At 37.7% G+C, this 13,075-nt stretch overlaps 1 protein-coding gene across 1 annotated transcript in view; it reads left to right on the top strand.

Moving 5' to 3' along the window:
• LOC123665276 (aminopeptidase N-like) overlaps nt 1–11,702 on the top strand; it is a 29,450-nt gene extending 17,748 nt beyond the window's left edge. Inside the window, exons 7-18 of the mRNA XM_045599601.1 lie at nt 614–826; nt 1,652–1,861; nt 2,771–2,904; nt 3,731–3,929; nt 4,414–4,606; nt 4,960–5,122; nt 5,634–5,850; nt 6,576–6,685; nt 8,179–8,346; nt 9,887–10,030; nt 10,633–10,714; nt 11,411–11,702. Coding sequence (XP_045455557.1) covers nt 614–826; nt 1,652–1,861; nt 2,771–2,904; nt 3,731–3,929; nt 4,414–4,606; nt 4,960–5,122; nt 5,634–5,850; nt 6,576–6,685; nt 8,179–8,346; nt 9,887–10,030; nt 10,633–10,714; nt 11,411–11,560 — 1,983 coding nt within the window. The 3' untranslated portion in view covers nt 11,561–11,702. The remainder of the gene's footprint in view (nt 1–613; nt 827–1,651; nt 1,862–2,770; nt 2,905–3,730; nt 3,930–4,413; nt 4,607–4,959; nt 5,123–5,633; nt 5,851–6,575; nt 6,686–8,178; nt 8,347–9,886; nt 10,031–10,632; nt 10,715–11,410) is intronic.
• The last annotated feature ends 1,373 nt before the right edge of the window (nt 11,703–13,075 follow it).

Below are 13,075 nucleotides of genomic sequence, written 5' to 3'. Positions count from 1 at the left end.
CATAAACGCGCTACAAAAGTGTTCCTTTGATCTTTCAGCAGTTAAACGTGATAGTGATAGCGCGATTATTATATGTATGATAATTCACTCTAAGTTAAATGTACCGCTAGTGATGAAACTAATTAACATAGGTATTCCCTTGGAATTTACTAACGTAAATGGTTAAAAGTGAAGTTACTGCCACATTCGAATGGAAAATCTGATCTCGCAAATTTCAGATAAATATATAATAATGGCTAAGGACAATATAAATAAATTACTTAATTATTATTAATTTACAATTTGACGGCGGGTCGATCCACTTATGACCACTGTTTGTATAGATAGCTGTTGATAGCAGTATTGTGTTCCTGTTGTGAGTAAGGTGACCAGAGCTCCTGGGGGGATTGGGGATTGGGTCAGTAACGCGCTTGCGATGCTTCTGGTGTTGCAGGCGTCTATAAGCTACGGTAATCGCTTACCATCAGGTGAGCCGTACGGTTGTTTGCCGACCTAGTGACATAAAAAGAAAGATCATACAGATATTTAACACAGCCTGGATGTTTGTTTTGTGTGTTTCCATACCACCTTACATAGATGTTTTATTAATTAATGATTATTTAATAATTTTCAGACTTCATACGCTGCCCAAATCGGTCCCAAAGTGCTGTCTTACTTCGAAAAATGGTTCAACATCCCGTACCCACTTCCGAAGCAAGATATGTTCGCCATCCCGGACTTCTCGTCGGGTGCTATGGAAAACTGGGGACTCATTACTTACAGAGAAAATGCCTTATTGTACGATAAAGATGAATCGTCTTTCTTTAACAAGGAGAGGATCGCTGAAGTAAGTTCGGTCTGAAGACAGTATTTTAGCATATAGAAGACAGGTTCTATGCCACATCATCATCATCACTTCAGCCTAATACAGTCCACTGTTGGACATAGGCCTCCACAAGTTCGCGCCAAAAATGGAGCACGCTGGGCAGGTGGGTTGGTGACTGCAGGGCTGGCTATGTCGCAACGAAGACGCTGCTGGCCGTCTTCGGCCTGTGTATTTCACAGCCAGCAGTTGGATGGTTATCCCGCCTTTTAAGTTCCAAGGTGGTTGTGGAACCTTGTTATCCCTTAATCGCCTCTTACGACACCCACGGGAAGAGAAGGGGTGGCTATATTCTTAATGCCGTATTCACACATAAAGATATAAAAATTCACTTCAAATGAGAATTCATTAATCCTCATTGCAAATCATATTTTACTATTTTAAATAATATACTATCAAAAAACGAATGTGCTTTACTCGCACTGCCCGACCCGACCACACGACTGAAGTAAAACTTCTTTAGCAATAGGCCTGCACTGTGTCTTAGATATACGAACCGTAACTGGCTATGAAAGATAGAGAGAAAGGAAATGTGCGCTCGCACATCTCTCTCTTGCTCCGTTCGCCTCGTCCGATCAGATTTTTCGTAACGCTCTCGTCACGCATTCACCAGCGTACATCCCAAGTCAAGCGTTGCGTAAAGAAATTTTACTCTAAAAAGTTTGGGTAAAATTTAGTAAGTTTGGGTATAAAACAAATATTGTGCAATATACTTTAAAAAATTAAGATTTTTATATAAAACTAAGATTAAAATCTACTAAGATAATAATAATACTCTCCCTCCCATAGGTAATAGCCCACGAACTTGCCCACCAGTGGTTCGGTAACCTGGTGACCATGAAATGGTGGTCAGATCTGTGGCTGAACGAGGGTTTCGCAACCTTTATAGCTTCGATCGGTGTAAATGCAGTGGAAAAGACCTGGCATGCCGATGTCAACTACGGTGTAGAAAACATTCTGGCTGTTTTGAGTTTGGATGCTTTGGAATCTTCTCATCCTGTAAGTTTTATCAATTATTATCATTAATTTCAGTAAGCAAATAGTACCATTGTCAGTCCTGACACGTAAAGTATAATGATATCTACTTTTATAAGTGTTAATAATGTTCTGAATTCTCCTAAATGATATATTATACCATATCTTCTCACATTTAGCTTTCTGTAGCCATTTTAGATATTTGTAATGGTCATATAGATGTTTGTCGTGGTCTGGGCGTTAGTGCTTGTGTAATGTGTGTGTTTCCGGACCCCCAGCACAGGAGAAAATCCTACTGGGGGTCGTTGAGTGTGAAGCGTTGGTTTATTATTTATTATTTTTCCCCCTATAATGGTGACCTAAATTATCTCCTTTGGATAAAAACTTCAATCTCTTCACTAATTACAAAATGTCTGGATCAATTGAGTTAAGTTGTAATGAAAAATATCTCCAGAGTAAGTTATTTCTTTCATGTATAATCTTATCGAATTAAGGCTTATTCGAAGTTTAAACACTAAATAAAAGATTCTTACGACGAGTACCACGAACAAGTTTATTTTATTCAAGAATTAGTGGCCGAGTAATCTAAAACCTCAGTGGTTCATTCACCTCTTGAAAGTCAATCCGTAGTATGCGTATATTACAAACTGTATATGGTGCGAAAAAATTGTTTTAATGTTCACGTGACAGTGACGTAGTGACGACACGTAGCCAGCTAACTCACGCTTGGGGTACAAAACCTTTTTAACGCTACCTCTCCCCTACGCGGAAACCATATAATATGTTGAGTAACTTTTTTTTTTGAGAACTCTGGCGCCCCTTTATAATTAGCGCCCGGGGCATGCCCCCCCCCCCCCCGTCGCTACGCCACTGTCGCGATGCTCCTAATCTATGGATTGATAAATAATAATAGTGAATATTTCCGTTTCTAAGGTATCAGTTCCACTAGAGAACCCGACTAAGATATCGGAGATCTTCGACATAATCTCGTACCGCAAGGGCTCAACTGTTATCCGAATGATGCTCATGTTCCTCGGGGAAGATGTCTTCCGGATGGCATTGCATAAGTACGTGCCTATCGCTATATCTACTATTAAACAGTACTACCTCTTTGATTTGATTTTATAGATCAGGCTATATAAACAAAGTTTGATTCATGGATTGATTCAATCTGTAATATTTCACAGATGGACATTAGGCCTGATCTGTTGTCAATGATCAAAGTGTTACGTATTGTTAGCTTTTGTCTTTTAGAAGTAAGTATTTATTTATCTAGAAAACTAACAGCTTACACATATCATTTTTATCATATAGCATACAACAAATAATAAAGCCAATAACAGGTTTCCATAAGGTTAACAAATTGGGATTATGGAGTTATCATTGACAAGAAAAAGAAAGCAATAGTCACAATCAGTACATTTCGATACACAAAAAATGCTTATTAGAGAATTTTGATGTTGAGACACAGTTAACACTTAGCGATACACATACATATAACATTGTAAAATAGGCATATATAAATAACTAAACATCATACATATATAGATACATATATACTTATAGTTGATACATTGTTAGGGTGACTCGATAGTACTTTTATAATATTAATTTTAAATTTTCTTTTATAGTCTGTGAAGATGCTTAAAGATATATAAATTATTGGAAATATAGATTAAGTGGCGATGTGTTACAGTATTGAAGTTACGTGAATTGTTTTTTCTTAAGAAACCATAAAATCTTTTATGAAGACACCGTTAAACACAACATACTTTTCTCATTTACATCCATCTGAGCACCTTATTTTCTAAATGCTAAATTAAATATAAGAGCATTTAGGTTTTGCTTTGCTTATCTTGTTCCAAAATTCAATTATTTCACACTAATCTCCAGTTACCTGACTAAGTACTCGTACTCGAACGCGGAGAAAGATGACCTGTGGGACGAGCTAACAGCTGTTAACAGACAGTACGGCGGTCTGAGCAGGAACGTGACCGTCAAGGAGGTTATGGACACGTGGACCACACAGACTGGGTACCCGCTGCTCACCGTCAATAGGGACTACAGTGACCAATCGCTCACCATGACACAGGTGGGTTTGGACTAGGCACTGTAGCAGCTCACGGTCTGTACTAGGATTGGGTATCTTTGTCTGTACAGGCTAAGACTTGATATTTAATCTAACCAGCGTACGGCTCACCTGATGGTAGGTGGTTACTGTAACTTATAAACGCCTGCAACACCAGAAGCATTGCAAGTGCATCTACCCCTAATCTGCTCCTGCTCCAAGTGCTTTGGTCATCTTACTCACCACAGGAACACAACACTCCTTGAAAGCAGTAAGCTTTAACTGTATTTTTTGTAAGGTCCTTCACCCGTTGGGTTGTACCATATTTGGAGCAGGATATATCCTGCTATGCCTACTTCAATGAAAGTGGTGTAGTTGCTAGTTTCAGGATTTCTTCCGAAATGTGCATATGAGATTAGTAGAAAAAACAACAGTTATTAATTCGACATTTGTCCCAAAATTCTTATTTTAAATATGTGTAAATAATGCTTCCTGTCTTCTCCTTCAGAAACGCTACCTGTCTCTGGGTATGGACCGATCTGACTCGTCCTGGTGGGTGCCACTGAGCGTGCTATGTGAGGGCGAGCCTACCCCTCAAGAGGTTCAGTGGCTAGGCAAGGGGGAGGGGGTGACGGCCGAGCACAGGTTCGAGCACGGTGCCCAACCAGACCAGTGGGTGCTGTTCAACTATAATATGATTGGTGAGTTGGCTATTCTGGGTACCTGTATTTCTTACATCGAAATTGAGATCCTTACTTCAAGGATCACTAATCGAATTTAATTGTTTCAAGTTGTGTGTGTCTATTGAAGCTTTTACGTAAGACGTCAAGAGTTTCAGGATAAACTGAAAATTCCTTCATGTGTGGAATGTTCCTTAGCAGACAAATTGTTTCCTTTTTGATTCTGGTTTTTTATTATCTATTTTTTTTAAGTTTGTACTTTTTTTTGTATAAAGAATACGTTTGTCTCTGAATAGTGAAAAAATATTACTAAAATTAAGTATTAATGATTTTTTCCATGCAATAAAGACCTCCTAAAAATACCAAAATTCCAGCACCTTACCGTATCAACTACGACGAACGTAACTGGAAGCTACTGGCGGCCGCATTGAACAGTGACTCGTTCGAAAACATTCCGGTGGAGGGGCGGGTTCAACTCCTATCGGATGCATTCGCACTTGCTTGGAACAACAAACTGGACTACGGCATTACTATGCAGTAAGTGGTTTTATAATAGATAAAAGCTATTCTGCTATGCAAAGTACTTTTCTCCCACAAATAACTGAGATCGGCACTTAACTTACCAATTGTCCTATAAAAAATTAACCGAAACGCAAATTGTAGTACTTGAGATAGATTCAAAGTTTCTGATATAAGGTTTTAAGCTTTTACGGTCACCACAAACATCTCAGATTCAAGGTTCAAGGAAATTGTCACTTTGAAACTCCCGACCTTTCGGCGATGTTGCAGACGCCATGGTCACGGTCAGGAGTTTCAAAGCGACAATCGTGCTAAATCCTGTACAGTCGGAGGTGTTTACATTTTTTGTTTCCGGATTTATCCTTAACCAGAAAGAACGAACTGGTTTCACAGTCATACTAAGTTTTTTAAAGTTTATCGGTGTTAGTGAATATTATAGCTGATTATATAATGTGCATATATAGCCTATACATCATGATATATTTGAAAAGGCTATCATGACTCAATAACAAATGATACTGAACTTCAGGCTAGCAAGCTACCTGAAGCGCGAGACCATCTACCTGCCGTTTTATACCGGTCTCGCGGCGCTCGGAAAGATCGAGAATGTGCTGAGAAGGACATCAGACTTTGGAGCCTTCCAGAAGTTCATGAGGAGACTTCTGACAGACATCTTCCACAAGTCCGGGGGACTGGCTGTCAAGAAAATCTTGAATGGAGACGACTTAACCAGCGTTAAGTTGCAGGTGTGTGAACTCTTTAGGTACTTTTAGATGATATTATAGTTATCTAGATGTTTTAAGGTCTTCTGTAAACATTCCTGAGTTTGGTACTACTCGTATTTTAAAAATTATCATATAGCAATTTAAAAAGACTATGACTGTTATATATTGCAGAGCAAATACTCTTTAGTTGTATAGCGTCTTCATTACTTTTCATTTAGATAATTGGTGGGCATTTTTCCTCCCTAATAGTTTTGTGTATTTGTCTTCATAAGTTATTTATCATTCTAATAAGTACAAACATAAAAACTTTTTGGAATTACTCTGAGCTTTCACCAGAATATACGAGTACACATACCTAATGTTACTTAAAAAGTAGTTTGTAGGAGAATCATCTATCGTCATATTTCTCGTGTGCATTATTATCAATGTAGAACATAATTGGAAATATCCTGCTCAAAATCTGGAGCAGCCCAATTGGGGAAGTATCTCGACTTTACAAAAGATCACAGACAAATAGTATTATTTAGCTGTGATCAGCTTTCAAGCAGTGTTGTGTTTCTGTGGTGAGTAAAGTTGGCTTTAGCTCCTGGGAAGCATTGAAACTAGGGTCGGTAACACGATTGCAATACTTCTAAAATTGCAAGCGTCTATAGGCTATAATGACCTCTTACCATCGGGTGAATCATACGCTTTTTTGACACTATAGTTGTATATATGTGTAAAAGTAATATCTCCCTCCCCGCCAGGTGACGACGAGTTTATGGGCGTGCAATGTTAAGGTCCCCGGTTGTGAGGAGAACGCCATGCAGATGTTCCAGCAGTGGATGGACACGGACAACCCCGATGAGAACAACCCGTAAGTATATACGTATTCAAATATCTATACAAATAAATTGGCTCGCTAAATTATGTATGATGAATTATTCATCATACATAAATTAGCGATAATTTAGACCATTTTTTTTGAAAACTTCACGATTATTTAAACTTTACTTATTATTTTGATAGTTTACAAGACAGGAGAACATCAGTCAGATAGTATTCGAATCACGGTCTTCTGCACAGGTCATGCAACAAAGTAGTGGGGGTACGTTGGCTTAATTGTTGCGCTTTTTTTTTAATTTAGAGCCGCCAGAGGCATGACGATCGATTAGTGTGCTCTGCAACGAAAATAGAATAGCATTCTGTTTATTTTTCTATCACATCATTCATCATCATCATTGCAGCCTTATTTATCGTACTTATCTCCTCCGTTGCAAGACCTTTATATGAGACCGTGATCCGAATACATACTAATATTAAGTGCCACCGTCAATCTTTATGCACTAAATATTCTATTAATGCATTTGTTTCATAGTAACATAATATTTTGACGATGTGTTGGTACAATTGTCATAAAACTGACTATTTTGCTAAGAAAAGGGTTCATTGACAAGTGATATGTATGATTGTGTTGTTACGGCATCAAAGAATATAGCCACCCCCTCTCTTCCCGTGGGTGTCGTCAGACCGGTTAACGGTTGTACTTTCGTGCCTGCGTCGCTTGTACGTGAGTGAATGGTAAATAGCTTAGCGGTTTAGACACGCTTGCAAACATATATTTAAGATATTACATGTTATCTTATATATGAAATTCTCGTGTCACAATGTTAGTTACCATACTCATCCGAAATGGCTAGACCGATTTTTATGAAATTTTGTGTGCATATCGGGTAGGTCTGGGGGTTTTGCGGGTTGGCAGATATGTTCTCTACTATGAGTAACGATCGCTATCAGGTATTTGTGATAATAACTGGGACCGACGGCTTAATGTGCTTTCCGATGCACGATGGGGAGACCCATAAGCACAGACATCCAAATCGGTATAAAATGTTTGTAAAAATGCAAATTTCCATTTTGAGCGATAAACGAATCCAAAAACCGTCGGTGTTTTAGGCGATTACTCGCATTGCTACACGAGAGCGGTTGTGGTGTAACATCCAAACTCGAAAGTACAGACTTCGGCCAGTTACAACTTAAAAGTAGGCAAAAAGTATAAATACGCCGTGTTATTTTAATAATTTTTTTTTCAATGAGCAAAATTTATTGAGCCTAGTCTAGCATTTAAATTGTAGGTATAACAAAGTTATACACGAAAAATAAAAAAACTTCTTTAGCAATAGGCCCGCACTGTGCCTTACATGTACGAAACGTACCTGGCCATGAGAGGAAGAGAGAAAGGAAACGTGCGCTCGCACCTCTCTCTCTTGCTCCGCCCGCTAACTGGCTATGAGAGGAAGAGAGAAAGGAAATGTGCATATTTCTCTCTTGCTCCGTCCGCCCCGCCCGAGCCCACTTTCCTCGCCCCAGCACGCCCGTGGACCTGCGGCGGCCGGTGTACTGCGTGGCGCTGCGGCGCGGCGGCGTGCGCGAGTGGCGGTTCGCGCTGGCGCGGCTGCGCGCCTCCAACGTGGCCACGGCGCGCGACACGCTGCTGCACGCGCTCGCCTGCACCAGGGACGTCTGGCTGCTGGCGCAGTGAGTGCCACGTTCTGTACAGCTGATGGCAAGCGACTACCGTAGCTTATAGACGCCTGCAACACCAGAAGCGTCGCAAGCGCGTTGCCGACTCTACCCCCAATTTCCTATAGGAGCTTTGGTTGCCTCACTCACAACAGAAACACAACACTACACAATACAAATAATTGTGTTTGCAGGCAAACGAAGAAAAACCGACTTCAATTATATCAAAAAGTAATACAACGTAGGTCAACGAAAAGTAGTCAAGTAAATACGCATTATCAAATGTTACTTCAAAAGTTGTAATCAGATCTCGATGTATAAGTGTGACCACATGATATAAACATCGGCTTTCGATTAAATTAAAAATCATTAAAATCGGTACACCCACTAAAAAGTTATGCAGATTTTCGAGAGTTTCCCTCGATTTCTCTGAGATCACATCATCAGATCCTGGTTTCCTTATCATGGTACATGGTACCAAACTAGGGATATCTCCTTTCCAACAAAAAAAGAATTATCGAAATCGGTTCATAAACGACGGAGTTATCCCCGAACATACATATATATATACATATATATACATATATATACGATCAAATTGAATAACCTCCTCTTTTTTTTTGAAGTCGGTTAAAAAGTAGTACTATTTAGCTGTGATCTTCTATAAGGTCGCGGTACTTCCCCAGTTGGGCTGCTCTAGATTTGGAGCAGGACAATTCCGGCTGTGCTCTACCTCAGTAAAAAATGTGTTTTATCGACGAGCTCGGTCTCTTTATATTTCTTTAGGGTTTTGACTAGCCCGTTGCACAGATGATTGATCCTGCTTTCAGATCCGAGGGCTGGAGGGTTGATTCTTACTCTAAGACTGTTATTTAGCTTATAAACGTTTTTTTTTTAAATGTCACTAGGTCGGCAAACAAGCGTACGGCTCGCCTAATGGTAAGAGATTACCGTAGCTTATAGACGCCTGCAACACCAGAAGAATCGCAAGCGTGTTGCCGACCCAATCCCCAATCCCCCCCAGGAGCTCTGGTCACCTTACTCACCAACAGGAACACAATACTGCTTGAAAGCAGTATTATTTAGCTGTGATCTTCTGTAAGGTCGAGGTACTACCCCAGTCGGGCTGCTCCATACTTTGAGCAGGAAATTCCTGCTGTGCCCTACCATGTATATCATAAATTACAAAAATGTATATCTTAAATTTTTCATAATTGATACTTATCACAATAAATTGGTTACACTACAAATCAAATCAAATATACCTTTATTCAAATAGGCCTCAAAAGCACCTTCGAGTCATTTTGCGAATTAAAATTTAATTTTTAAAAATGAAACTACCTCCGATTCGATATGCAGATTCCGCAAAGAAGAATAAGAAGAATCTACGCAGTTACTTTTTAGAAATAAATTGCAGCTTTTTTGTAAATAAACTGTGTTTTTACACAAATTTAGTAATATCTTGAATGAAATACAGCGTCACCAAGTCCACACATATACGTATTTACATGACATTATATAGAGTGTTAACTAAGCCTATTAATGTTATTCGCAGATACCTAGAGTGGACTATAACGGAAGGATCAGAGATTCGACTTCAGGACGCCGGAAGTGTCATAATGGCGGTCACTCGCTCCGATGTGGGATTCTATGTTGCTAGAGACTTCATATACAACAGGATTGGGGATATTTTTAAAGCGTAAGTTTAAATTTATTACTATTTATTATTTTACTTATATCACGTTGGACGCCATGCGGGACACCAGTAGGGCCTCACTTGTTTAGCCCAGGAGGCCAGCTTAAAAGACCATTTTACGAAATTCTTATGATAAACATTTTTTAATATCATATCAAAAATCGACCATTCCAACGGGGATCGAACCTGCATCTCCAACTGACCGTGACGGTACTCTAGCCAATTAAGCTATGGAATTCTTATGATATGTTTTTATTTCACTACCATACCCATTCTTAAAGGTCTTACTTATTTTTCCATACATTATATGACATATTTTTCTGTCATATTTTTAAATTGACTCCACCTCGCGTTCATGTGCTGTCCCATGCGGCACCAACGGAACAATTGTGTGTCGACTAAAGGATGTCCCCCATGTCCCAAACAGAAAAACCAAAAAATCGAGGCGGCATTTAACGTGTTAACGCCTTGGAGCAGCGTGCAGCGTGATGGATTAGGCTCGGCTCCTTCTCCTACATGGGGAAAGAGGCCTATGTCCAGCTGTGGGATATTACAGGCGTAAATATTCATATCCAAAATAAAATAAAATATTTTTATGTTTTCAGTTTCCGCGATCAAGAACGTCGTATCGGTGGCATCGTGAAGACTTTGTTAGCCCAGTTCACCATTGAGAAGGAACTTGATGAGGTAATTTTTATTCATAAGCGTATAACTTTATTGGCGACCATTCTAATGTCTTGTGTCAAAAAATCCATTGATGCTGATTACGGGTTTTTCCCACGTGAATAACGATTCTTTTTTGTAACTTAGAAGAAAAGCCTTTTGTCTAGTTGTGCGATATTATTAGGATGTTATTGTATTTGGGTTATTTAATTAAAAAAAAAATGTGTAAAATTAAATTATCAAAAATTTACGTAATATTTAATATTTTTAAAACTGCTTCGCTTCGTCTGCTTCGTTTGCGTCAATTTCACTACTATTATTTGACTGTTTATTGACCCATTTTATCCTATTAAAATATTGCTCAGTGATAGTAGAATTCTCCTGGTAAAAGAATGTTTAAAGGCTGTCCATTAGCTTTTAATAGATTATTCATAACAAAAATAAAACGAATGTGCATTAGACCATACGACTGAAGTAAAACTACTTTAGCTCCATCTAACTAATATCTCCGTCTTAACTTCCGTTCACCTCGCCCAATTACACTTTCCGTAACGCTCTCGTCACTCACCAGCTTACTCCCCAAGTCAAGCGTGCGTAAAGAACTTTTACTTCAATAAATAAATAAATAAAAATTAAATAAGGATTTCCTTTTTTATAATCAATCTGCAAATATATTTATATAGATAGATTTCTAATTGAAATAATTTTTTGTCAATTCAGTTCATGTCATGGAAAGAGAAAAACGAGAAATACCTGTCCGGTGCGAATATAACCGTCGCTCAGGGTATTGAGAGCGCTCGCGTGAACATCGACTGGCTCAAGAAGAACAGGAAGCTAGTGGTCGACAAGCTGAGGGAATTCTCCGTGTAAGGCAGGTTTGACCGTAGTTCCAGGGGCGTAGCGTAGGTGTCGTGTAGAAACAAAATCAAGAATTACTTCAAATAGGCTTCAAAAGCACTTTTAAAATTAATTTTTACAAATTACAATTTTTTTTTTTTTTTTTTTATTAATTATAGTTAAAATCATGCTGCCACCAATTTGGAATATTCTGAAGGGAATGATTGGTTAGAAACTCCACAGATACTAAATGTAGTTGGTGTCTAGTAGTTTTATTTGTCATAAGTAGTCTTGTGTAAGTCTGGTTCCTTAAGTATCTAAGTACTAAGTTCTATAGCAAACGGTTTAATCGTTAGTGTTCAAAAATAACTAAGATTTCTTTATTTTTATTTAATATTGCCATCAACAAGACAAGACATACAGCTAACGAACGCAAGATAAAAATTAAGTTCATGTCACGAAGTCTTACCTTTGTCAATTCAATCGATTAACAACTTTTGCGCTCGTAATTTTTTTACGAAGTATATTACCTACTTCATTCTTTAAAACCAATTTCATGATTAATACGATTATAAAAAAAGAGAGTATACCAAAGAAAAATGTATACATTCTTACATATTAACCTAAAAAATTATTGTCTGTCTGTAAAATATATATTCTAATCTAATTATACTATTTTTTTTATAATGGTAATAGGTTAAAATATATTCATTAGGGGCCTGTTTCACCACCTGTGGATAACGCTATTTGGCGGACGACGATACAAATAGACTTTGAAAACAGGAGGTAGAATAGACCAGTAGGACCTGTTTCTCCTCAATTAATAAACGGAAACTTTAAGAGTATTATATACGAGCAGATATATCTCATAAATAAAGTAGAATTCGGTGGTAAAAAAATGAATGAAAAACTTTATACTGTCGAATATTGTCATCCGTCAAATAGCGATCCACAATTGGTAAAACACGCCCTAAGCGTGCTTTGTTTATTTTTGTTGACACTTGTAGTAGCTATGCCCCTGAAAATATGTAAAAAAGTAGATTTGTTGATAACTGCAAGTTTTGTATTATTAATCCAATTTTTGTAGATTATAGATTTAATGGTACTTAATTTTTGATTTATATTATGAAAATTTCCTTAAATTTGAATTTGATGTTGGTACGTACAGTTTACTGTAGTTAAGATTTTTGAATTTGGCCGTAGAACGAGAGAACGGCGAGAGAAATTAATAAAAAATAAACTTAATTAATGTAGTAGTATTATAAATTATAAGCACTCAGTTACTTATAATAATATTGTGACCTTTTATTTATTGTGAATTTAATATATTTACTAATTAGTTGATACTAACAGGTTGTACTTATGTAATAAAAATTCCCGTATTAATGTACCTATATTTTTAAATGCTATTGAATATTTGTTACACCATTAACTATATTAATTACTTTTATTATATCTTTAAAGTATATATATGTCTTAACACTGATTCACAGAGCTTTGCTTGTCTAACACTACTTAGCATTCGAAAGATTTATAAATTAAAAAATT

Source organism: Melitaea cinxia, chromosome 23, assembly GCF_905220565.1.
Source record: "Melitaea cinxia chromosome 23, ilMelCinx1.1, whole genome shotgun sequence".
Lineage (NCBI taxonomy): Eukaryota > Metazoa > Arthropoda > Insecta > Lepidoptera > Nymphalidae > Melitaea > Melitaea cinxia.
The sequence above is the reverse complement of the archived record's forward strand: the minus strand, read 5'-3'. Positions and strand labels throughout refer to the sequence as shown.